General features: G+C 31.2%; 1 protein-coding gene and 1 long non-coding RNA gene across 4 annotated transcripts in view; one reads left to right on the top strand and one right to left on the bottom strand.

The window, feature by feature from the left end:
• LOC148610014 (serine/threonine-protein kinase tricornered-like) overlaps nucleotides 1–24,721 on the top strand; it is a 45,641-nt gene extending 20,920 nt beyond the window's left edge. For all 3 annotated transcript variants that reach the window (XM_088541849.1, XM_088541847.1, XM_088541846.1), the window contains exons 3-13: nucleotides 2,159–2,210; nucleotides 5,861–5,983; nucleotides 12,441–12,524; nucleotides 12,931–13,209; nucleotides 14,075–14,177; nucleotides 15,520–15,584; nucleotides 15,919–16,036; nucleotides 17,206–17,329; nucleotides 17,836–17,931; nucleotides 18,421–18,509; nucleotides 19,695–24,721. In XM_088541849.1, coding sequence (XP_088397975.1) covers nucleotides 2,159–2,210; nucleotides 5,861–5,983; nucleotides 12,441–12,524; nucleotides 12,931–13,209; nucleotides 14,075–14,177; nucleotides 15,520–15,584; nucleotides 15,919–16,036; nucleotides 17,206–17,329; nucleotides 17,836–17,931; nucleotides 18,421–18,509; nucleotides 19,695–19,837 — 1,276 coding nt within the window. In that variant the 3' untranslated portion in view covers nucleotides 19,838–24,721. The remainder of the gene's footprint in view (nucleotides 1–2,158; nucleotides 2,211–5,860; nucleotides 5,984–12,440; nucleotides 12,525–12,930; nucleotides 13,210–14,074; nucleotides 14,178–15,519; nucleotides 15,585–15,918; nucleotides 16,037–17,205; nucleotides 17,330–17,835; nucleotides 17,932–18,420; nucleotides 18,510–19,694) is intronic.
• LOC148610015 (uncharacterized) lies at nucleotides 2,672–7,806 on the bottom strand. Its single transcript, XR_015914680.1, has 2 exons — nucleotides 7,693–7,806; nucleotides 2,672–3,236 (listed from the first exon to the last, which is right to left on the bottom strand). It is a non-coding gene; the product is annotated as an uncharacterized LOC148610015 (long non-coding RNA).
• Nucleotides 24,722–27,933: the final 3,212 nt, after the last annotated feature.

Genomic DNA, 27,933 nt, shown 5'->3' with positions numbered 1-27,933 from the left:
ATGGAGGAAATATGGTCATCAGTTTCAGCATGGTGTAAATGAATCGTCTGGTTCTGTACATTAACCTTATGCCCTAAACATTTGTGTTCCTTAATTAGATTATAGATAAAGATAAATCAAGACAGGTGTGTGATTGATACCTGTGCTAATTTGTTGCATGTTAGGGTTTCTGGTAATGGTCAGCTGGTGCAGTATGGTGAATATGGAAAGAATTTGGTGGGGGGGTCTGTTTTACCTATACATGTACATGGAAGTCTCATTCTCACTGGCCTTGATACATGTGCTAATTTGGTGCATGTTGGGGTTTCTGGTATTATTCAGCTCGTGCAGTATGGTGAATATGAAAAATAGGGGGGATTTTACATTTACATTTAGGTCTCATTCTGACTCGGGCCTTGATACTCTAGCTACATTGTAAATTGTATATATTGGGGATTATGGTCAGATAGTGCAGTATGGTAAATATAAATAGAGGGGATGGTGGATTTTACATGTACTCGTGCATGCAAGTCTCATTCTCTGTGGCCATGATACCTATGCTAATTTGATGTATGTTGGGGAGACTGGTATTGGTCTGATGGTACAGCATGATGAATAACTAATTGAGGGGGATAAAAGAACATGGTACTCAAGCCCTTGTAGAATTATACAAGGAATATCTAAAGTACTTTGGAATATGTATTTGTATTGTCAAGTACCGAGGGCTATTACAGATATTAGTACTGATATTATTGTGAAAGAGTCAACATGTCTTAACCAGGCACTTTTTAAAATTCCATCTTGTCATTTTTATGTACTAATTTGAACCTGAATAAACGTGTGTCTAAACTAAACTAATTTATCTACAGTCTAAAAAGGGTTTGGTTTAGACAAGGTTTACCGTGTCCATCTTATTTTTCTTGAAACATGCATTGTTCTTGCTTTGGACAGTTGTGGTATTCTAGCTAAAAGTAGTAATAATTAGATGAAAATAATGATACATCAACATTAATATCAGACATTTAACCCTTGTTCTATTTCCTCCATACCTATGTTAATTTGATGCATGTTGATCTTAATCAGGAATATTGGTCAGCTGGTATAGCAGGGTGAATGTTAGAGTTATACAGATAAGGTTTTTATTCATTCTTTTGTCTTATCATTGGCAAGTTAGTTTCTGAGATTGTACTGTTAATGTCTGAGATCTAATTTGAAATATGAATTGTAATGATTAGTTGTACATTAACAGGGTCCCTCTTCACCATGAAGAGTGAAAATTTAAAAATGTTTTGATTTTTTAGGACAGTTTCATTCATTGAAAGTAAAAGTTCATTTTAAACCATCTGTATAAATGATGGCAGGCATAATAATATTTTAATAAGGGATCATAGACCTTGAGACCTTAATTAATTTTAATCCATTTTTCAGTTGCCATTTTTTATTGCTCAAATTTGATACTTCTATTAACCTAAGTAGTTGACATCAGGGTTTATTTAAAATTGATACAATCAGATAGGGTCAGGTTTTTGTGGTTTACCAATATTGTTTTGATTCCATTAGCAAGTAAATCAAATCGACATCAACCACAAAATTCATAAATATTCACAACAATAAAACCAGCATACAGTGTAAAATTCTCTTTTCATTAACTAATTGTAGGTTGGGATATAGTCTATTCATATTAATTTGACATTTTTGTGAAATTGAATGTGATAAAAATCTATTTTTAGATTGAAATGGCTATGTAAAAGCAAATACATTTCTATTGACTTTTATGCACATTTGGATGAATTCCAGGTTCAGGTTGACTCCTGTGATTTTGTTTGTAAACAATCAGAGAAAATGGATTGTATTTAGTACTGTATGGTGATGTAATATGGTATATGCCATTCTGTGGGTTGAAATTGTTTATTGAATTATAACCCAGTCTTGGTAGAGTATATCCACCCTTAAGTCATTAATTTGGGCTCTTTTGAAAGTTTTTCTGTATTATTTGCATTATATAAATAGAACAGCCCTGGACTTAGGGAATTAATACCCATAATGTGTAAACCAGAGACCAAATTGCATTAAGGGGGCATCAGTTCATTAAAAAGTGGATAGTTGATAAATTAATTTTTTCATATGATAAATATCACAGAAATCAAGTTCTATTGAATGTGTTTTTTTTCTCTTTCAGGTATAGAATTTTAGAACATTCCATGGCAAAAGATGGTCTTACTGAAGAACAGGTATTTTCTTACATACGGAACTTAAAAGGCTCCTAACAACAACATGCCATAAATATGATAGAAAAATACTTCCATGTCATAATTGAAATACATGAGAATCTAGTTGGCAGTAGTGGTTCACTGTATACCAGGAACAAAGTGACACTCTCTCTTAAGGAAGAAAAGGGTCTAGAAATGTCACTTATTTTTTTAGGTGAGAGTTGGCCTACTCACTGTTGTTGAAGTGGCTTGCATCTACAGAGGTCATAAGGAAATACTTGATTTCTCAAGATACACATTGTATATTTATTTTTCTGTTGTTATCCTTTGAAATTATTTACTGTCTTGGATCTAGGTTATACTCTGGTACATTTGTTGCATTTCTCCATATATATTTAGTATATTTTCCATTGGGAACTATTTAGAAGGATGATGTGTGGGTACAGAAAAAGTATTTGAACTGTAGAAGAAACCAGTGATGATGTCAATCAATTTTTTTAATACAAGAGTGCAGTTCACATGTTCTTTAGCCTCTGTGTTAATACATGAGTGCAGTTCACATTTTATTTAGCCTCTGTGTTAATACATGAGTGCAGTTCTCATGTACTTTAGCCTCTGTGTTAATGTGAGTGCAGTTCACATGTACTTTAGCCTCTGTGTTAATACCTGAGTGCAGTTCACATGTACTTTAACTTTGTGTTAATACATGAGTGCAACTTCAGCCCCTGTGTTAATATGTGAGTGCAGTTCACATGTACTTTAGCCTCTGTGTTAATACCTGAGTGCAGTTCACATGTACTTTAACTTTGTGTTAATACATGAGTGCAGTTCACATGTACTTCAGCCTCTGTGTTTTTATTTTGCAATATAATGCTCCACTTCTTCAACACTTAAGAACCAGAAATCAATTTCCTTTTGAAACATGACTAGAATCTCCTCCTATTGGATATCATAGATTCATAAAGTAGCAGAAAAATTTGTAATTGTTGAACAAATTAATATTCAGAGTTGGGTGTGATCCTAAACATGAAAATCGATTCTCTTTCTCTGTAATGAAACAAAAACAACTTATCAGTAAGATATATACATAACACGACATACTGTGGCAATTAGAATTAATGAAGAGCAAATTAAATTATTTTTATTGTACTTTGGTTAATTCATATTTCATATACTGAATAACAATTAGAAAATTAGTGTTTGGTAATTAACAGAGTCATAACTAGAATATAAAGATCTCAAAAAATGTCACGATTTGACAAGATGTTTGAATTATACAGGTGTTTTAAGTTGTGGCCTGAAATTAATGCTTTGTAAACAAGTGTGATACAAAGTAAGCCTTGATGTAATCTATTTTATTGTTAAGTATATGATTAAAATGAGGTATAAGCATATATTATCTATACTTCTAATAATAAAAATGTATATTAAAAATGGATATCAGGTTATTTAATAGCAGGTTTGAAAACAAAGTTATCTTACTGATATTTTAATTTTACTCTTACAATTTCACTACAGAAAAGAACTGCCATAGCAATTTAGTATAGACAGGTTTTTGATAGGTTCATGGCTGAGTTTATATAAATTTTACTGTTATAATTCAAACATCTTGTCAAGTTGTGACATTTTTTGGAGATTTATATTTCCAAATTTAATCATTTCCACTTGTGCTGTTAGCCTGGTAATGTCAAGTCCAGGGATCATTTTGGAGGGAAGCCATTGGTCAAATCCCCTATTAAAATTAGAAATGACTCATTTAGATTTGTGGTGAACGATTCAATTTAAGTTCCTTTTCTCATCATTTTTTCATTTTATCCTTGATGATAAAACTGAAGGGTTATTGAAGAAAGAAATTGTGGTATCACCATGCAGCATTTGGTTACGATGAAGATACTGAACGAGTCTATTTGGATTGTGTCCCAGAAGGATCTCTACACATACATCTAAGTCAAATAATGACTGCATTCTACAATTTTGCTGAAATGTATTTCATAGTTGTTTTTTAATTTTATTGACTTTCCAATTTACTGAATGGAAAATGGAAGAGAAGTGCACATTAGTTGAACAAAAAAGAATAACAACAAAATTACCAGACACTAATCCAATCCATGGTCATGTCAAGTCCAAAATAAATCTGTCAAAAAAGTTACATTGTATTACATCGCTGGAGTAACTAGTGCTGCAATGGTCCTGACTTGGTACGGGCATTTCAAACAAATTTGGGTTAAATCTGGGATTTACACTGCGCCAAACCTCCCTCTTCTATAGGGCCGTGAATAAACTGGTTGTACTTAAATATCATTTGCATGCTATAGTGTCATAATTGGTAAATTAGTGGTCATATCAATACAAAGAAGAATTTACAAAAAGCAGTCATTACTCAATGTTTTAGAAGAAATTGAACATTTTTCAACCAGTTACTGATATCTGAAAAAGACTTTCTTATTTATGATTCAGGAGAAATGACACTATAAACAAAGCATGAATAAGAAGAGGAAGTATAATCAAAACTATAGATATGAATTGAGCTGATTTGCATAATTTTGATACGCAAGAAAAAAAAAACATATGAAACAAACGCACCAGACATGAAGTTGATACAGTTGGAGGTATATGGTGGACATCACTTTGTTACATGTTTAGAACATTTGTATTCATAAGTGATACACCCATTTTATTCATATTCTTGTTTGTGCAACAGATGTTGTAGATATATATATAAACAGTTTACAAGTTGATAACTGACATAGAATATGTACAGTAAAACTAGTCTAAACCAAACCTCCTTTTCAAACATAAAAAAGATTGTTTGGTTAAGATCATCTTCCCAAGTCAAGGGTTTTGAGTCCACCTTCGTTAGTTTTAGGTACATGTATTGTAAGTTGACTCAAAACCTGGACAGGAGGATTTGTTAAGGCAAGTGTTTGGTTTAAATGGGAAAAATGTACAGCAGTTGATATGAAGGGACTTCAAAAAAAGAAGTTAAGTATTTGAACCCTGCTGCATTTCTCTGCCTGTCCCAAGTCAGGAACTTCTGGCCTCTGTATGTCTTGTTTCATTTTCACCTTTAGCTTATTTTTATGTTACTTGAGTATGCAGTGGCAACTCTTTCGCTGTACCTGAGTATAATGATGTTTTGGGGCTAGTTGCAGCTCCTTTGTGGTATGAGGATTTCCTCATTGTTCATTGAAGACTAATAAGTGGCCTCAGGCTGACATTTTTATCTCCGTGGGGTTGTTGTCTTTTTGACATGTACATCATACCTATTCTTGTTATATCACTGTTTTTTTTCTCTCTAATTAACATACATTTTTAAAGCTCATTGGTGTGGACACAGATATGATTTGAATTTCTCATGCGAAACCCCAATTTAATATTTCATTAAATTTTGAGTCTTGGGAAATTCAAGTTTAATGCTGATTTGCAAGACTTTTGTTACATGTCCTGAGCATCAAACTATATGCATATATTATACAAAAGTTTTCCAATTTTTTACTTGTGAGCACTGTACGTTCAAATTGAAAATGTTTGTTGAAGTTTTATAAGCATCGTCAATAAATGTTAATATGTTTCTCATGAGAAAAATAATCCATCCTCCATCACTTTTATTGAAGAATTCAGCCAGTCTTATATTCAGTAGGCATGTAGTTCTGAATCTTTTTTCTCTTCAGAAACAAGACCTTCGACAACAGCATGCAATAAAGGAAACAGAATTTCTTCGACTGAAAAGATCACGGTTAGGTGTTGATGATTTCGAACCTATAAAAGTAATTGGTCGAGGTGCTTTTGGTGAGGTAGGTAAACAAACTCTAAAAAGAGAGGCCAAATTTATTCTTACTAAAAGGGCCTATCAAATTATCATCTGAAAAGGCCAGGTAGTTTCTGGTCAGATCATTACCATAAGATCAATACAAACTCATTCAAGGATCAGATCCTTGATAACCTATATAAGCCATTAAGTGTAAGTGTTTGTAAGAATCAGGCAAAATGGGAAAAATCACAAACATGCATGTCAAAACCCCACCAATCTGATAATGTAATATCACTCAAGGGTACTTCTCTATTTGAAAAGACCATTATATGATCTCTGCATCCCTGGCTTTACTCAAAAATGTTTCTATAGAATCTTAGAAAAATGAGGTTTTTAACAGAGTTATCTGTCCTTGAAATGTTCATTTTCGGTGCATTTCAATGGTCAAGCATGATATGGAAAATCATGTCTGTTTACCTTGATTCTGATGGTGCAAATAGTCAAATTAAACTATCAAAATGATGGGTTTTTTCATACTATGTTTCATTCACTGCCTGATTCTCACAGATACAGACACTTAATACCTGAGGTCAGTGAAAGATACTGTAATAAGATATAGATTTCCATATGACTTGCAAAATGAAATAAAACACTTTAGAACAGGCAAGTTTCAATAGCTGGGTTCCAAAACCCAGGAAGTGGATTCTATAATTGTAAATTTCATCTATGTCTAATTCATAGACAAATTTAACATGGGGATATATTATATTTTAACACTATAATTATGGCTACCTATGGTTGGTAAAATAACACTGATAGCATTGATCTGAAAATAACCTTGTAATAAAGATGTAAATGCCTTAGACCTTGTACATTTCAGTAGCTAGGTTGCATAGCTCTGGATATGAAATGGAAAGGTGTTCATTATGGCAGTGTCTAATTCATCAACAAATACACCATTGGGTATATTCCATTTTAACACTATTAGTATGACTACATAGGGTCGCTTTAATAACATTTAATAGGACATGCATCCCAGGTAGAAGTGCTTTCAAGGCCTTCTTTGGATCTTTGAGATAAGGGAATGGATGTGGGTATTATAAACACAGCATGGATTTTATTTGCTAAGGATTGAAAGGTCTAAGGTCCAGATATCTTCATGCAACTTGAGTCTTATTTTAGCAATTAGCTCTTTGCCATAGACAAGTCAAAATTGATTTGGGCTGTGATATGAGTTGGTCGTTACCTGGAATACTCCCGAAAGACAGTAAGACTGCCAGGGTTTATTGATGAAAAAATCTGCCATTGCAATTGTGGCTGCTCACAACATTAACAAAGATTTAAATTTTCCATGTGCTTTAAACCCCTTTTTTACCATCTTTCAGATTTTTTGGAGGCCCATAATATATCAGATCCTTTTCAGTTTACAGTTTCTGGACTTCTGTACCATCTAGCTTTCTTTGTGATCATAGAATTGATTTTTATGTTTTTCATTTATTAATATTGATGTTACAGTGAATCTCTTCTTTAGAAGAATGAGAAGTAGAAGATTTTGGAACCCCCTTGGTGTATTTACCTTTAACTCTCACCCCTCACAATACTGATACTTTCCTGTGGTTCGCAGTAGAAAACCATTTAAACTAAACTTTCCTGATAGTTAGAAGTTCTATGACTATACAAAACCACTTAAACTAAACTTTTCTGATAGTTAAGAAGTTCTATGACTATACAAAAGAGCTTAAAAGTACTCACTGCCAGACTGGGAATGATCCATATCTTTTAAGTATGAAATTGTTTTTATACATATATAAGTAACTTGTTTTGTGTTTTTTTTTTTCGTATTGACTTACTAGTATGTTAGTTGGATAGGTACAGCTAAGTTTAAAATTTGTTCTTCTGATGTGATTTTATAACATTTCTTGGACTAGGATTGTAGTTGTGTTTGGAGATGTCTCAAGATGTTACCATTTACATGTGATATTTACTCAATTTTAACTAATACACAGGATTCATGATAGTACCACAGCTGTGTAAAATGTTGATGAACTTATTTACAAAGTTTCTATTTCAGACATCAATATCTTGCGAGCATTGTTGGTTGTAAAGTAAATAAATACCAATTATAATGACAATGATAAAAAATATATAGATTTGTTTATATGTGGATAATGTTATCATCGCTGGATAAGGTCTAAGTGATGAATGATTGAAAGGGTTATGACACTTTTATTAGTACAGATTAACTGCAATAAAAAGGGTAGAAGTATACTGTTTTATTTGGTAATAGGGTGTCATGAAATCATAAAAAGTAAAAAAATACTTTAATCCTATTCTTTTATACTGAAAAACACTATTTTAAAGTTTTGCCCATATTTTGAATCGAAAATGACCATTGGTGTTCTTTTACTTATTTTTTTTTAATTAAAGACGATTGAAATTGAAAAATGGCAAAAACCTGCCTGAAGTTCAGGTTAACTTTTGCCTTTTGCCTTGACAAAGTATGGATGCTATGTATGGATGTGATATGTTCTATGACAGTGGAAGCAGCAATCTGTAATATGCAAATAAGGGGAGACAACACTGGAAATACAAAATTCCTAATTAAAATATAGTACAATTAAGTAAACAATGTTCAAGTATAATGTAAAACATTTTCAATTTATAGCCACTTCAATTTTTGTTTCTCACAATATGGTTTACAAATCCATGAATCAGGTCATAAATATTGAAAAAAAAACATGATTGTTACATATATAGTATGATTTCATCCTCTTAACAAATAGACAGTAGTATTAAGTACTTGTATTAAAAACAAATCTTCTCATCCTGTCGACCTGAGGACAAGCCCCTCTAAAATTCTCACAGGAAGTGATTCATGGTAAAAAGTAGTATATTTTGGGCAAATCATAAATATGTCAATTTATATATTTGTATATTTTGGGACCCTATGATTTTGAGTACATTTCTAGTATCTTTTGGTTGTTTATTCAGGCTACACTTTGTCTACATTTTACTTGGAGTTTCATCATGTCCTGTATATCTTTTATTCTTCAAAATCTTATTTGAATTTTTACTGGTTAAAGATAAAAATACCAAAGTGAATTTTTTTCATAGTAATCATTTCTTCAACCTCACATTACTACAGGATTAAGTAGAAATTAAATAGTTCAGGCTTTTATAGGTTATGTGTAGAAAATCCATATTTATTGTATTGGTTTTAGGGGAGGGTTAAGCAGAAAACCAAGCTGAATATGCTTGGCAAATATTGTATTACCCAACAGGTTAATCTTACTTGGAAGGTTTTACAGGAAGTGGAATTACTATTTAAATATTTGAACGTTTTACAGTCTCAGTACAAACAAATAATATTGACCTTAATATTGAACTCTATTTTGATGTGGATTTAAGGGCTGTGTTATCGCTATGCTTATTTTCCATTTATATATTTTGTTACAAAAATATGCAAATTGATAAAAATATTACTAGGTAATCTAATTTAAATGTTAAGGTTTTTCATGACAGTGTTTTTCTCAATTTTCCACCTCCAAGCAGAAGAGTTAAAAACTGATTTAGGTTATTGTCATATCAAAGTTAGGGGAGATATTAACAGAATAAATTGCAATTCATAGTTCAGTCTCCTGTTTTATAGTAGTTGGTTTTGGGTTCAGTAGGTTATATAATATCAGAGTTTAAGACCAATTTTCAAAGTTTTTCGAAATGGATATTTACTAGCAGAGTAAAAAATTGCAATGATTTTTGGCTAAATTGATGTAGACACTTTTGTGTTTCTGGGCACACTCAGTTGGTCCTTTCCTTAGATAAATGTACAACATATTGTTAATATTCAAACAGTTTTCAAACGTATTTTTCAAAAGTGTTGCACTTACAAAGCACCTCACATCAGTATCAACTGAGTCTGCTCTGGAAATTAGCATGAAAGGATATATTATTTACAATGATTCATACAGCACATGACATGTAGTTTTAGAAAGCACATGAACTATGGGGTTGTGCCTGCTTATTCAGAATAAAAAGCAATACTGGCTTACATATAGAGAAATACAGGTTGCATGAAATGGATGGCCAGTGCAAATTCAAATTACTTAGAAAAATAATATTCAAGCCCTCCCATCCACAAATTGTATGGTTGTTCCCTTGACAGAAAAACTTGAGGTAAATCATTAAATGAAGTTTTGAATTAAGTCATTTGTTATTCTTTGGTCCTCATTTGAATCTTCAGTTTTTGCTGCTTGTTTATTCAAAGTCTTTGAAGTTTGTTCTCAGTAGGTCAATAGATTAAAGAAGTAAAAAGTCAGTTTATTTGAAGGAATGAGTCATGATAAGATAAATATACCAGGTTAATGTGTGATTAAATACCAGTCTGGCTAAGAGTCATGCAGTGGTCAGATTGCTATTCAAAAACTTGATTATAGGTTTTTGAAAGAACTGCATCAAAATTGCATGTGTCTAATAAAAGAAACATTTTGGCATTGGGAATTTTAATTGTGATTTTTAATCAGCTGTAATTGAAGAGAATCATTGTTATCATAATCAGTCCAAAATCTTATTACAATGTTATTTTATTTCATCAGCTACTTTTTAAATATCTTGTGCCATGAAACCGTTATTACTTTGAGAACCAATGCATGGCAAAGGAAATGCACATCCTACATGTACATTGTTTTAATCTTAGGAAGGACTAAAGATTTATAAGTAAAGGGAGAGAACTCTGTTATGTTTCTTTGCACCATTATGAACCCAATAATCTATAATTACCTGATTATGTGGAAGACATCTAAAATGAACTTCTGCAAACCAGAAAATGTCAACAGCAGCCTTGTTGGTTTTGACAGAATGCCCGTAATCTAGGAATGAAAAACTGAAATTATCTAGGTTATTGTGAGATGCAAAATACACAATAAAACAAGGAAGAATTTTTGACAGTACATTTCCGACCCGCTTTGTTATGTTACAGTATTTAGTGTTCTCCCAAGCTCAGTCTATGAGAAATTGGTTTGAATTAAAATGCTGTTCAGTCTGCAACATTGGTACTCTGCTTCAATGTTCAATGCTGAGAGCTGTGGTATTAAGGACATAGAGGAACATGGATTCAAAGTTGTTTTTTTTTTTCAAGCTCTAATTCAATGATACATTTGAGGTAAATTGTAAAGAGTTTAAAGACCTAGGACCAAGATAATGAAATTTCAAAAGTCCTAGGTCAAAAATAAAAGCTTATTTGAACCTCTTTTGGACGAATACACTGCATTGTACACAATGCTTTATTCTACCTCATTCTTTATGTGAGCAGTAGTATTAATAGTCTATATGTAGGTCTTAGATGTGCAGTTAATGTTCTATTATTTACTTTTGAATTAGAGATCATAAAACAAGTTTGTCTAGAATAAAACCAGCAAAGGATGTTATACAATTTTAAAGATTTTGGTGTCTATTTCAAAAACATCTTGCTTGCTTTAGTCCCACCTGCAACATGTAAATTTTAATATTAAATGTTTTTTTTTTTCTTATGTAATAGTTTAAGATGATGAAGCACAAATCTTAAAATAAAATTTCATTTGCTAAGGAAGTAGGTTCACTTTAAAAGAAAGTTTGAGTCTGATTTCTTGTACCATGAGTCTGAAGTTCGATCACCTAGCATGATTGACTTCAATAAAAAGAAGAGTAAATTTACTACATTGAATGTTTCCTCATGAATAATTATATCTTCAGCTTCTTTTTTGAAGCAATCCTTTTTCTTATGCAATTGTCAGGCTCTACTCTATTTATTTCTTAAGGAGGTAGACCTAGGGTAAGGGAAACAACAAGCTCTACTCTGTTTATTTCTTAAGGAGGTAGACCTAGGGTAAGGGAAACAATTCTTAAAAATCATTGGAATGTTTGTATTCAGCATTTTACATCTTATGTAAGCATCTTATTAACTTGGATATTTTTGTATATTTTGTCTTATGGTTTTATTATTCTAATTCTGTGTTAAGTATTGTAAAATCAGATCTGTTTGTTTTCATAATTACAAGGTAAATTTTAAAAAAGGAAGTTTCATCTTACTATTAATAGTAAAACAAAAATAATTCCGATCCTGCCCCTAAATAATTGCCAAATATTGAAAAAGAAATGGGACAGGAATTTCAAAATCAGGATTGAGATACTATTACTTACAAATCTTTCATTTCTTGGTGACTATAATAATGATTCTTCTCTTCAACTGATGTGGCATATCTATACTTCAAATAACTGAAATAAGGTTAAAAAATATCTGGTAAGAAATAAAAAAAAAAAAATCTTCCACTTACCCCATATTTTTTGTGAGGGTTGGATGAGAATCTACCATTTAGGTTTACTTGACCTTAGTGTTCATGTTGGGTTGATGTTTTTTTTGACCCCTTAAGAGCGTCTCAGTTTCAAACAACTGTTTGTTTTCAATTAACTGCAGTATATTTTATAAAAATCAGTAATTTTCAAGTTGTGTTTATTTATATTCGCAGGTTCGACTTGTACAGAAAAAAGATACTGGTCATGTGTATGCTATGAAAATATTACGAAAAGCTGATATGCTTGAAAAGGACCAGGTGAGACATTGATTGTAAAAAAAATGTAGATGTTAAGTTGACATGTACTTGTATTTAAGGAACCCTTGAAAAACATATTTAAAAAAAATTAAAATCAGAAGGTATTTATCGTCAGAGTTTGGGAAGTGGTAGCTTATGTTTAATAACATTTTACAAACTTTTTATTTCTTTACTGTAAAAAAAGTAGTTAAGTATCTGAATTGGTTTACTCACTATACATTGCCTTAAAAGCAAGAAATTCAGTTTAAATGGCCCTATGGTAAATATCTGGCAAGATACACTTGTGGTACATGGATATTTTTAAGAAGATAGCTCAAATATTTGTTTTTCGTACATTAACCTAATGTAATCTCTTTTTTTTATTTTATTCATTTCTTTTCAAGTTCTTACTGCATTTTTTTTTCAGATTGCTCATGTACGAGCAGAACGTGATATTTTAGTGGAAGCTGATCATACTTGGGTTGTGAAAATGTATTATTCTTTCCAAGATCAACAAAACTTATACCTCATTATGGAGTTTTTACCTGGAGGTGATATGATGACATTATTAATGAAAAAAGACACTTTAACAGAAGAACAGACACAATTTTATGTGGCAGAAACTGTAGTGGCTATAGACTCTATACATAAACTAGGCTTTATTCATCGAGATATTAAACCTGATAACTTATTATTGGATGCTAAAGTAAGTATTAGGGTCAAAGGTTAAGGTCACAATGTCAATGTTTATTGCCTATATCGTAGATCTGATAACACCCACGTACACAAAAATGTCTTCAAATGTAGACATAAATAGTATTTTTTTCATAGAATTCAGACACCTGTTTTTCCCCTGCATATTTAAGTAAATGTTATGTCAAGGTCAAAGGTTAAGATCAAGAGAAACCACTGTTATCATAGTATTTGAAACCAAAATATATAGGGACCACCTCCAAGTACAAAAAGCAAGCATATAGAAACAGACTGAACTGTGAAAGCTAAATTGGCCACCAACAAAATACTGGGTGCCAAAATGAAGTTATATTCAATATTTTAGTCAAAGCTAATGTTCTCACAGGTCAACAGTAAAACAGCAATAGATAAGGTGTTTATTTACATAAGCTACATGTACTACAAGTGAAAAAAAAAACTGATGTAGACAAAACAAACATTAAACTTTGACAAATTAACAACAGGCACAGATCCATGTCTAATTATAGAACTGTTGTAGATTAACATTTTAAAGCTAATTCTTCAGTAATTGTTGTATATTCAAGTGGTTCTAAATAGCAAAATTTTTCCCAAAAAATATGGTGTTCAGAACATTGGCTGTGTTTATAGACTTCAGCAACAACATTATGGTTTTTGAAAAACTTTATAGTGGATTAGAAAAGTATTGAAACAGATTATTTTTTAATTATACAATTCACTCCCAGATTAACAATAAATACCTGTATAAAGTTGATTTTGTTTATGAGTGAATCAAGGGTTGTTAAAAAGTTGGTTAATAATGTTAAATTCTCTTACAAATAACTGATAACATGCTGATAGAATTGTTTTTTTCTTTCCAGGGACATATCAAACTTTCTGACTTTGGTCTATGTACAGGCCTTAAAAAATCCCATAGAACTGAATACTACAAAGATCTCTCTAATGCCAAACCTAGTGATTTCAGTAAGTATATACTGTCAATGTTTAATTTAATGGTATCAATAGCAAAATTTGCTTGTTTTCTTGATGTTTGTCCATGTAATTAATTCCTAAAAATTTGTACCCCACAAATAATAATTTTTCTTCCACAGTATATGATACTAGCAGGGCTAGTTACTGTTAAAAGGCTACATTGTGGAAAGTAAAAAATGTAAAAATTTGAGTCTACTGACCATTCAATATGACCTTCAAGGTAGAGATGAATACTGTATGGCAGGTGTAAAATTTGGACAGATCTAATTTTTGCAGATGTTAACTGGTACACTGGGTACTGATGCCCAGAATAAATATTTTGCAGTACAGTCGACTCCACTTAATCGCATATCGCTTAATTGCATATTTCGGTTATTAGCATAATTTTCTCCTGCACAAAACCATTTCCTATTATTCTATTAGAGAAAAAATCGCTTATTTGCATAGGCCTTGGAGGTGCATTTCGGTTTAAGTATTTATTTTGGCATTTTTAGACCAACCATTGCACTACATAATAGAAGCACCCCACGAAACATACCCGCTATAGGATATTCTTTTTACACATTTTTGTGTGAAATTAATATTTGCTATTTCACATATGGATGTAAACTAATTATAAAAAGGATGCATGAAACTTGGTTTTAAAACAATGAAACTTAAATTTCTTTTCTTCAAAACTAAAAAAAAATTATTACCTGCATAAAAGTACATTTGACCAAATCTGCAAAAAGACTGTAGATGCAGAATTTTGTTTTTATAGTTCTTCATAAAAGAGTGTAATTTCTATTTGCACATACATTTTGACATAGGGGTATGTTGAAGGTGATATTCAGTATCATTTTCCACATATTGCCTGTTGCAATTGGAATTACTCCACCATTTCCACTACACTGAAAAATAAGCTCAGATGCAGAAAGGAGAATTTCTTCTTGAAAAAGTTGCTGGAATTGTAGTTATTCATAACTCAAAGTAGTTCTATCCATCAGGTGGTACTGAAAAATTTTGTTAGATATCACTAGAAATAAAGAACAGTAACTCTGTCAAGAATTTGTGTGCTAAGCAAGGAGCTTGGAAAAAAACTAATGGTAAAAATTTCATCAATAAAACTATAATATTAGAATTGGTTCAGTCGAATTCCGGATAGATTCTTTCGCCTAGTGCCTTCCAGGATATTTTTTGTGTAACTGGAAAGGCTGAGGAGTTCCGATAGTGCCTGTAGTTGAGGGTTCATATCTTTTACTACAAAACTACTTTTTCCTTGGTCCATATATTTTCATATATTTTCCATCTACAGCACAAAGGTTAAATTAAATGTTCTTCTTCGTGATTTCAGCTTCTTCAAATCCTATGGATTCCAAAAGAAGGGCAGAAAGTTGGAAAAGAAATAGGCGAGCATTGGTAAGTTAATTTACTATCAAGTGAAAGCCATAAAAATTTCCTATTCATTTGACCTTGTCTGCTTCTGTCAAGAAATTGTATTATTGTACTTCATTCAATTTCCTTTAATATGGTTGGTTCAAAACAAGGGTAATATTCTGCTCTATCAGATGTCTCAGAGGGTGATAGTTTTTTTTACCTATTACCCCTTTGTTAAACTCAACTGGTTCCGGTAACATAAAGTGCCAGTTCAATTTAAGTCGGATTTAAATAACTGCTCTCTGAGTTCTTACTGGCATTATCCTGTATATATCATGTACAAGGCATGTTATTAATTTTTTTTATTCCATTGTAGGCATACTCAACAGTAGGAACTCCAGATTATATTGCACCTGAAGTATTTATGCAAACTGGTTATAATAGTAGCTGTGATTGGTGGTCTCTTGGTGTCATCATGTATGAAATGATGATTGGTAAGTGAACCACTACAGCTAATGGAAGCTGTTATTGATGATCAATACCCCAATGGGATTATAAATAGTACACAGCATTTTAAAGTTTACATGAAAAGGGAAGTAATTCTAGCTATGTAGGGTGTGAGAGAGATATAAATATAGTAAATATTCATGACATCACAAGGACTGCCCCTTTTGGGGTGAACAATCTGTCATGAAGAGAAGGCCAGTGGCCATGGGATTGAATAATATTTTTTTCAATTTAATATATTTTGAAAGAAATTTAATTTTTGCACTCCAGAATATGCCAGTCCTTCATTTTGCTGTTCATTTTTTTTCACAGTACTTTAAACAGTGGTGGGGGTTAGGGTCAAAATTTAGCACATTTTCAGATTATATCAAGAAGCCATGGAAATGGCCAAAAAGATGCTGCATGACCCTATGATTTGAAAGTTGCAAAAGATAACTTGGCCCATGAACCTTAAAGAGTGATACATAAAACTGCTTGGTTTGTAAAGGTTTATTCACATGGGGCATCACTTAAAATATGGGTTTGCATTGGAAGCAATGGGAGTTTTTTTACTGAATTTATTCTGAGAGAAGTATTTTGTTTTGTAAAGAGATAATAAAAATGATATTTAGGCACTGGTTGGTTAATCTGTTCAGGGATGAAAAAAAAAGATGATATAATCAAGATCTTGCCTAATAATTTCTGAATAAGTCGGAAATGTATTGTTTGACCCATAAGACTCAATACACAACAGGAATATTTTTAAATGCATAATTAATATTAAAAATATTTGCTATTCTTGACACCATCAATAACTGCAAAAATGTTTCTTTTACATGATTGAAGGGTTGTTTTGTTAAAAAAAATAATTCATTACTTCAGAGGATCATTACAAAATGTTTATTTATAGTAGTCATTTAGTAAGGTAGTACACTGATCTTTTACTGTACAACTTACATTATTGTGCAAAGAAACTTCTGCGTAGGGTTTTAGTTTTACCAGATCTAATTTTTGCCATTTATAGTAATACTTGCTTAACTCATCATTAACAGTTACAAATCATTTGAAACAATATTTTATGACTTAAGTTTTTACCATCTCTTAGAAATAATGCAAAAATTTGATTGCAGCATATATTACCTATTATACAGTATTATTTGTTTACATCTATTTACAGGGTATCCACCATTTTGTTCTGAAAATCCACAAGAGACATACAGAAAAGTTATGAACTGGAGAGAGACTTTAATATTTCCCCCTGAAATGCCTATATCTAATGAAGCCAGGGACCTTATACAAAAGTAGGTGTTGATAATAAGCTAATTATATTTACATAAATGAGAAAGGAAAACTGTCGTTGATATAAGATATGGACTATATAATAAAAATCTGGAAGTATCGTAAGGATTTGACATTCACTAGAACATAGTATTTAAATCTGACAGTCTAAAATGCAATGCAAGGGAATATACATATTAATTAAATCTAACAGTATAAAATGCAGTGAAAGGGAATATATTTTAAAGTTTTAATTCTGTAAGTTACTTAGATGATTCATCATGTTTAAAGCATGATTTCATTTCTTTTATAGTTCATGTACAGTTTGGTTTATTCAAGTGATAGTTATCTGAATTTGCTCCTTAAAAGCAGCTCAAATAAGGATTATCTCCCCTTCATAGAGATTTCATAATTGATTAACACAGTTAAGTCTGTTATTATTAGTATAATTAGGGTATTTACCATTTAGGTTTTGATTTTATACTTTAAAGTGCATAGTAAATAAGATATGAAACATGTATTTTTGTAGATTTTGCTGTGATCCAGAACATAGAATAGGTGCTAATAGTATAGATGAAATAAAATCCCATGTCTTTTTCCGAGGAGTAGATTGGGAACATATCAGGTAAGCTGATAATGATGATGTGTAATTGATAAAAAATGTATTATCCTTAAATACTTCATTGTAAAAAAGAGCATTGACCCAATCCTAAAGGAAAATGTGCAATGGGAGAAGTGAAATAGTGAAAGATGTGACAGTATAATTTGTTTTCGTCTCCTTACACAATGTGCCATGGGACTTTGAAATGTTATTGATTCATTTGTCTGTCCATTATGCCTTTTAAGTGCCCTAACCACTACATATCTCGATTGGGGTTTAATTTGTACCAATGATTCCTATCATGAATCTGTTGGACAGTTTAGGCAAGTTTTGACTTGGGTGTTTTTTTTCTTCCTTGACTCATTTCAGGGCTTCCCTGGATGGCAAGGCAAGTTTTACTTCAGGTAGTTGATTTATAGTAAATAGCAAATCAACCTTTTGACCCACAATAGTGACTGAAGATGTAAAAAGATATTCATTTTAGCAACTTTTGATAAATTCTTTTTTTTACAGGGAGAGACCTGCCGCCATTCCAGTAGATGTTAAGAGTATAGATGATACATCTAACTTTGATGAATTCCCCGAAATTGATCTCAAGTGGCGTAAGTAGTTTACAGTATTCGCTTTGTAGGAACAATATAAAGTACAGAAATGATGGAATGAAATTAAAAAAAAAAAAAAAAACAGAAATTGACAACTCATTTCCTTGTATAGCTTCAGATACATAGCTTTGGAAGTCACTTTTTTATTTTATCTGTGGTAGCAGAATAATTCAAAGAGCAGCTATTTTTGTAACCATGATGGATATTTAGAACCACAAGAGATTGTTGAAAATAATAATTCCTAGATTGAATGTTCCTTTATACATATATACTGTAAATTGAGAATATTTGCAATGTTCATTTTTTTTTCTAAATGCAACAGTTGTAATATTGCAGTACTAAAAACAGGCATTAACACACTTTACACATAATTATCAGTTGTAAACAATTCAAAACACATTTTCAGCTAAAAATAATAAAATCACAATTATTTCTGATTAAACATTAGATAGTGTTGATCCATTGAAAATGCCTTCTTCAAAAAATTTCTACATTCTTCAAATTATTTTCCCCATTTTTTTTTTATATTTTTTTTTGCAGTTAGATTTTTTGCATATTTTAATTAATGTTTCCTGTCTGTTGAACTAGTTACCTTTGTTATTGTTTTCTTTGACCTTTGGACCTTTATAAACTTGGTTCTGTAAATAAAGATATTAAGTAGCTGTCTTTGTAAGAATCATGCAAAATCTGGAAAATGTGATACACCCTAAAAAAAGGCTACATATTTTTATTTTTGTAATTTAGTTGTCTTATGGGTCTATATTATGAAATATGTAATTATTCATTCAAATCTGCGGGCTCTTAGGAGATAATCAACATTGAAAATCCAGTAGATTCTATTGTATTTGAGAGTCATTGACAGAGTTATCTCCCTTAATTTTGAAACCTACAGTGCATTCTATACAATTTTTATCTCCTAAGAGCAAAGGTTATATGAAAAACCACATGTTAATCTCTGTTTACTATGACATTTCAAACAAAATATCAAAAATAAAAATATGTAGGCTTTCCAACCATGAATCACATTTTGCATGATTCTTAGCTGGAGTGCTACTTTAGACATTTTCCTGTAGTTGTCATATTAAACTTAATTGTCACAATAAAAAAAATTACATTATTCAAAGTTTAGTAACATAGAATTATACCTCATCATACACATCATAATTTATTTAATTATTTCTGTAGCTACAAACCAGAACAATCAACCACAGACAATGGCAGACGGTGACAAAGACAGCAAGTACAAAGACTGGGTGTTTATAAATTACACATACAAACGATTCGAAGGCTTAACTCAAAGAGGCAAACAACCATTTCCAAAAACATAGCCCTTTTAAATACAGCAAATTTGTGATGTGTGTGCCATTTTATTTTCCTCATTGGACAGTGGGCTATGACTGTTTTTACTCAATGGATTCCATTTGTGAAGACATTGCATCATTGTTATTTATAACTGCTGTTGGATTGAGACATTACAGCCATGCCTTTGAATAAGGTTCGCTCAGGACAAAGGAAAGAAGCAAGCAACAAGTGGCAGTTATTTGGTGAAAGATTTCATATTTTAAGTTTTGGTTTGTATTAGAAATATGGTTTATGCTATGGATCAAGTTTTTTTTTTAAGAATTTCGGATTAGTATTATCCAGTAAAAAAATGTTTGCTTTGAATTGATCCATTCATTTTTTTCGTGGAAGGCCTCAGAAATTTAAAACTGTCTTTATAGTACTTGACAAAATCAGAGACAGGATATTGTTTGTTTTTAAATGATATTATTTTGTTTCGAGGTTAACTGACTGTAAATGAATTAATTTTGTGGTGTACTTTAATTTCCTTTTCACAATTGGATTTCAACAGAGACATTAAGTTTATACCAGTTTAAACATAGATTTTGAGTATCAATGATGCTGGTTTCATATTCTTGAAAATAGCAAATAGTATTACTATTGACATTGTCTGGCTGACAGTGGAAGATAGGAAAATTATACACCATGGAAACTGATACAATTACAGTAGTTGTGTGGTGTTCATTTAAATGTTTTTAACGTCTAAATGTTGCTGTACAAAGAAATTTGCATAGAGCTATTGCCAAATTTGTTATCTTATTTTGTTCAGGGAAATTTTCTTTTTTTTAACAAAAAGAAAAAAAACTTGAAAAAAAATGTAATGTGGTACCTTGCATATTATCATCAGGTTATAAGTTATACCAAGAAATCCATTTCCATTTTAACTATAATGTAGCCATGGGTGGTTTATGATTTTTTTTTTCTTCTTCACAGTGTAAGCCTGTAGTCAGGGGGAATTGAACATTACTACATATTGTACAGCCCCTCCTTTGGATACATAGAAGCATCAAATTCTGTTAAAATTAGATTAAAATTGGTTAAAGTTTTTGAAAGTCCTGAATATTTAGGCAAACCTACTCCCTAAAATAATGCCTTACTATGGGCTTTTAATTGTCTAAATGATGCTTTAAGTTTTATACCTTTTAAAAATTTGTAATGTCTGCCGGAACCTGTAACAATTGACTATGCCAAAGACTAGTTAGGAAAAATGATAAGTTACATTTATTACACATACAGTAGAAAATTATTTTTTGATATTGACTGTAGTGTAATCTATATTTCAACTCAGTATGGCTGTACAACAAAGACTTAATTAAAAAATGTTTTTATAGGCATAACCAGAAATTTATTTTAAAAAAATTAAAACGGATGGTTCCAGGCCAAGATTTCCTCATTTTTGTTGAAATATAGCTCAGTTTAACCAAATTTTTCAACTAAAGGGGGGTCTCCTACCCCTGGATCTAAAACTGGTCTTTAATATATGCCCTTCAGTTCTCTGTAGGAAGAGGAAAAGTCAAATGTCAACCTATGCTATCATATGATACTCCATTGAATAAATAGCAGCATATCATGTTTAAAGGTAACATATAATTATATAGACTGATTGTTAAATGGGAATCACTTTGAATCTGAAGTTAGTTTTATGGCCATGTTACTAGTTCATTATTATTATTCGACAAATTATGTTCAGTTCTTGGTCTTTGATTAGCATAGTAACCTGGAAAAGTTGTAAATTTTTGTATCTTTATGTCCTATATTTTTAGGCACTATCATCACAAATGTGCATAAATAGGTATCTTATTGGTTTTTTTTTTTCAATGATAATTTTCATTTTCATAAACCGGTATACCACAAGGAGTATTAATAATTTGACATTATTATACCTTCATTCAATGAGTGGGTAGTATATTGGGATAAACTTGTCTGTCCCTTCAAATTTCATTGCAGTTACATGTATCTTGGCTTCCAATAGATTGATTGATTTGATCTGATGTTTTGCTTCATATGGAAGGGCATACATTGTAAAGGATTTATGGTGCTGTTCGATATCAATTTCCTGTTTCGTGGGCCATTTTATTTCCATTTTATGGAATGATAAATGAATTTTCATTACTAAAATCTCTACTCCATATGGATGGATTAATTTCAAATTTGTTATGTGGCCTTATATAGATAATGAGGTGAATATAAGTGATTTCGGTTGCTCTCAGATTTCAACTTCCTGAACCACGGGGGGAATATGTCTAGCATGACAACACATGCAACTTCTTGTTCATTCTTGAGCACCCATGATAAATCAACATGATACTATGCAGACACAGTTAAAAAATGAATATCATTTTTTGTAAAATTCATCCCACACAGTTTTGATGAGAAAAAGTAATTGTCAGTTAACATGAAAGTTTTTTTTTAACATTAATTTCATTTGAATATTGCAACAAAACCAGGTGAAATTGACATGAAATTCATTTTTACATATTTTACAGTGTATGTGGTGATAATATACAATCTGTTTGGGTATCACAACTAGATTCGTTTCACATTCCATAAAAATCATATTGTTGACTGTTGTTCTTTTTGCAAAGCGTTTTTAGGATGAAGATGCTCTTGTTCACTTGAATGCTTGTCATGTTGCTATTTGTTATGAATGTGTCAATTTGCATTTTGAAACATCAACATTTTTTACACTTTATGGTAAATTAAAATTTTTAAATTGTGGTTTAACGTGCTTTTTTTGCACAATACTTGAGGGCTGTTCCATCAGTACATATGACGTACACAGGAAAGGTGCGTTAATTGGCCTGTGTGGTAGGTTATTTTTTAACAGTTCAGTGTAAGAATAAAGATTCTTAATTTGCTTCTATTGGTAGTTATCCAGATTTGAAAGTGCCTTCCCCGAGTACCTCATATGTTTTAATGGAACTGTCCTAATCATAATTGTACCATTTTACATGTGGTTGGCTAACAAATACATTACATTGCACATTTGTAGTATCTGAAAAAGTCCCAATTGTATTATATTTTTAAAAAATGTAATGTTATTGAGTTTTGTATTCCATTTACTTTTCTTTTTTGTAAATTGTATGACTGTACAATAAATTGCCTATAAATGTACACTACAAAGTTTATAACATGTTAATCTGGACCCAGTTGTACAAATATTGTTTAAATTTAACATAATTAATTTCATATGTCATATTGATTGCCTATACATATGTCATATTGATTGCCTATACATATGTTGATATTGAAAATAGTTTCTGATGGTTAGAGAATGAATGAACCTTTTGCAAACTTAGTCTACATTTTCTTCTCAATATTTTGTGTATTTTTTTTAATTACTTGTGCTACACATGTTACAATCAAATTTTAGGAAAAATTGTAGAACAAATTCACACATATGCTGAAGTAGTCATGAATTATTTGTTAAGCTTTGTAAGTTTGCAACGGTTTTTTATTAGAATCTTCAAGTTCTTGACATAAAAGTAAACTTAATATTCTGAAGGATAGAACAAGTTGCTTTTTGTTATAAGTATAGCGAGACCTTTGGACGAGACTTTCAAAATGAAGTATGGACAAATATGCTGAAATAATATGATTCTGATGAATAATTTAATGTAGCAATAACTGATAACTTTTCCCATTTTATTTACAAGTTTTTGTCATTATAATTTATAGTCATACATTTTATTTATTATTCATTGTGTGTAGTTCACCCAACACTTTTTTTCTGTATCAGGAACTTTTTCATTTTTAATGATAAGTTTTCATTATTTTTCTATATTTTTTTCATGGTAGATCAATATTTCCTTGAATTGCACTGATGGTTTTTTTTTATGATCAAACCTAAATAAATTATTTAATGGCTAAATGCATATCATTTAAGGAGGTAGATATGAAGCAGACATATGTATACCAAATACATGTATATCAAGTACATGTATCATCAGAAATACATGTACATCTAGACATACATTGATTAAATCTCCTTGTCTTACAGATGTTTTCATTCTTTGTTTAAACTAGAAATGTTAGGTACTGTTTTCACACCATTTCTTTTAATGGCAAAATATATTTGCCTGAAAAAGTCTGAAATGAATTTCAACTAGTGTTAAATAATGATTTTAGACTGCTGTTACATGTGTACTGTCTGAGAGGCAAAATATGTTTTGAAGAGAAACAACAATATTATCATGTTCTAAGAATGTTCATGATACTGTTGTGCTCTGAATTCATATTTTTACATATGCATAGACTATTTAAATATCAGCTATTGAATGTCTTTTGTAGTTCTGAAATAAGTATCATTTTTTGTTCTACACTATAGGTATGGTGGATTTTGATATTTCCACTCTTAGTGGTGGCAGAAGGTACATGATGAGTTAACCTTGAAAGAAAAAACTAAATGGGATTTATGAATAAGTCATTTCTCCCATTCTAAACCAGTAATTAAATATGTAGGTGACTTTTTAACCACCAAGTGGTTCCTAAGGTTTTCTGCCATTTTACATTTGAAGTTTTTTTCTGAGATTTAATGGTGATTTCATCCCTAGCATTCAAACTTTTCATCTTATGCATTTATCTTCAGGTACTGGAATATACCTGATGTCTGATTTGATTACTCAACAAGCATTCGGTCTCTTAGATAGGTATATTGGACCTTCAGCTATCTTGGCCCATCATATGCACCATCCCACCATAGGTAATGGAAATGACAAGATTCCCCGTGACTATAGTGTATTTCATCTATTTTATCCTATTTTTATAATGTTGCTGATTGCTAAATGATTTGTTATCACTGTGATATGTAGATATGTGATTGTTTCTTGTCCTCTGGGTGGATGTACACAAATAAAACATTGATCACTCGTTCTTTTTTGTTTGTGTTTTGCTCTAATTTTTGGTATTTCTGTACATATATTATAGAAAATCCATTTCATCCTTATTTAAAAAAAGGTTGCTACTGTGATAATTATAAAAAAAAATGTTTCACGTACTAGATCTAAAGTACATAAATGATTTTAATGAACAAATTATAGCCAAGGATGTTCCTTAGTCGGTCATGATTACCACGAGTGCGAAGTATTGAGTATATATTTTTAACACGAAAATGACAATTACACCAAGTATAGGAACAGTCAGCTGATCGTCAGCTTCACTCATACCATGATTAATGACCAGCAAACATCCTTCAGTGGGAATACAATAGCAAAATCATGCATTATACTCGATAGATGCATTAATACCTAAGCAAACCTAATAGTTAAATGTTGTCCAAAGCAATGTCTACAAAAACTTACCAGAACTGGCATGGCCATAAGAATGCAAAATAATTCAATAATTGAAAAAAAGAAAGAGAAGTTGGAAAATGTTCTTCTTCTTTTCGTCGTTTACAACAGCCAAGAACTTTCTGTTTACTCGATCGCTGTGGCCATAATTAAGTTTCATCTACACTTTGCCACAGAATGGATTAAATTGGAAATTCTACACTTTTAAGGAAGATACGCTCTTAATAAGTAAATACTCCTGACTCACTGCACTTTCGCTGTCAACTTCGAAATGAAAACAAATTATAGTAATTTTTGTTAAGTTCCCCATGTAATAAATTTTGATAATTCACATGTGAAATATATTCCACAATTTCACGTGGATTTTCAACCGCCATTCGCCCATAACGTCACTGTACGAATATCAATCTACCGAAAACAAACTTACAATTTTTGTTGGTAATTGCAATAATCAATTGAGAAAATCTAAGCGTGAAGGAACAAAGAACGCTTACAAAGAACTGTGAAAACCAGGTTAAATATATTGTCTTTGAATTGTTGTGGAATTAAGAATAAATCACAATTTCCTGAGTTTATAGATTTGATGAATGAGTATGATATAGTGTGTTAAACAGAAACTAAAACAGATGATTTCGATTCAGTTGTAATTCAGGAGTACAGATTTGAGTTTGAGATTTGAAAAACAGGAAATCAAACAGTATCATGTAAAACCAGGTGGCATTGCCTTTGGCTACAGGGAGAAGCTCAGTAAACATATCCAAGTCATTAAAACACAGAGTAAACTAATGATGTGGGTGAAAGTTTCTTCAGATTTTCTCAAAACAGATCAAAATGTTCTTATATGTAATATATATATATCCCACCTGTTAACTCAACATGTAGTGTTAGAAACTCTTTTGAAGAGATAGAACAAGAAATTTTAAGATTTTCAGTCAATTATAAGTACATTTTACTCACTGGTGACTTTAATAATAGAATATTGATAATGATTTCAATACTATTTTAGACGGTTTACATGATTTCAGTGATATTGTACATACTATTTATGCCTCTAGGCTTAACAATTTTAATAATAAGCTCGTGGCTGGTAGGCAATATTCTACCTTTTTATAAGAATAAAGGAGAAAAATCAGACCCAAAAATTATAGACCAATCGCCATTCTTAGCTGCATGGGAAAATTGTGCACATCAGTATTAAATTTGAGATTGGGTTCTTTCCTTGAAATTTTTAAATTATTGCACGAGAACCAATTTGATTTTGAAAAGGTCATTCCACTGTAGATAGTGTATTTGTTCTTTACTTGTTGTTGAAACTATAGAAAAAGAGGAAGAAAAAAGTTGTACTGTGCCTTCATAGATTTTGCTAAGGCCTTCGATACTGTCTGGCATTCAGGCCTGTGGTCAAAACTTCTTACATATGAAATTAACGGGAAAATGTACAAAACTATCAAACATATGTATAGTGATATAAGATCTCGTATTCTTAATGGTTCTGAACAGTCAGATTATTTTCCATGTAATATTGGTGTACGACAGGGAGAAAATTTACCACCTGCGTTGTTCTCCTTGTATATTAATGATCTTCATAGCTTTTTTGACAGTATCAATATCTAAAACTTTTTGTGATATTCTATGCAGACGATACAGTTTTACTATCTGAATCGCAATCGGACCTACAGAAACAATTAGATATGTTACTTGAATATTGTAATATGTGGACGCTTAAAATTAATGTAGAGAAAAGTAAGATTGTTATACATGTATTTTCGAGAGAAAGAATGCTAAATAATTTGTAATTTACATATAATAACGTATCATTAGAAATTGTGTCTGAATTTAATTATTTAGGGGTCTTGTTTACACGATCAGGAAGTTTTTCAGCCGCTAAAAAAGCTCAAGCAAGCAAAGCCACGCGTGCTATATACGATGTAATTCGTAAGGGCAGATCCCACAGCTTATCAATCGCGTGTCAACTTAATCTATTTGATAAAACAGTAAAGCCGATTTTGTTATAAGGCATTGAAGCCTGAGGATTTGAAAATAATAAGGCATTAGGGGGAGTACATCTTAAATTTTGTAAAATTTTATTGCACTTGAAAAAGTCAACCCTCTATTTTATGGTCTACGGGGAACTTGGTAAATATTCTTTAGATATCAATGTAAAACTTCGAATGATCAATTATTGGGGAAAGCTTGTACAGCGGCCAGAAAAACTTCCATCAATATTATATAGACTTGCATTACAAAAGTATGATATTAATATAGAATGGATAAAACATGTTAGTCTATTTTAAATGTTGCGGAATGTAATTTGTATGGAATAGCCAATCGTTTACAAATCTAACTTGGTTGTATAATAATGTAAAACAAATTTTAATTGATCAGTTTAAAAAAAGTTGATATTCAGATATAAACATATCACCAAAAGCCTTAAAGTACCGTCTCTTTAAGGATAGATTGGAATTTGAGAATTACATTAATATTCTTGATGACAAAAATATCATTACGTTGTGCAGATTTCGAACACTTAACCATCATTCGCCCATAGAAAAGGGAAGATGACAGAACATTTAAAGAGAGCAAAGGAGATGTACTCTCTGTAATTCAGGTGATATCGGCGACGAGATTCACTTTTTATTTGTTTGTAAAATTTTGGAACGCGATAGAAAAAAGTTATTGAAAGAAAAGTATAACTACAGACCAAACTGTTTAAAATTTAACGAATTGATGAACACAAAGAACGTTTCAGTGCTTGTTCAATCATGCAAATTCATGCAAATTATATATTAATAAAA

This window comes from Perna viridis, chromosome 8 (genome assembly GCF_037379345.1).
Source record: "Perna viridis isolate PV_CMFRI_1.1 ecotype Kerala chromosome 8, ASM3737934v1, whole genome shotgun sequence".
NCBI classification, from domain to species: Eukaryota; Metazoa; Mollusca; class Bivalvia; order Mytilida; family Mytilidae; genus Perna; species Perna viridis.
Note: the sequence above shows the minus strand (reverse complement) of the source record. Positions and strands in the feature narration are given on the sequence as shown.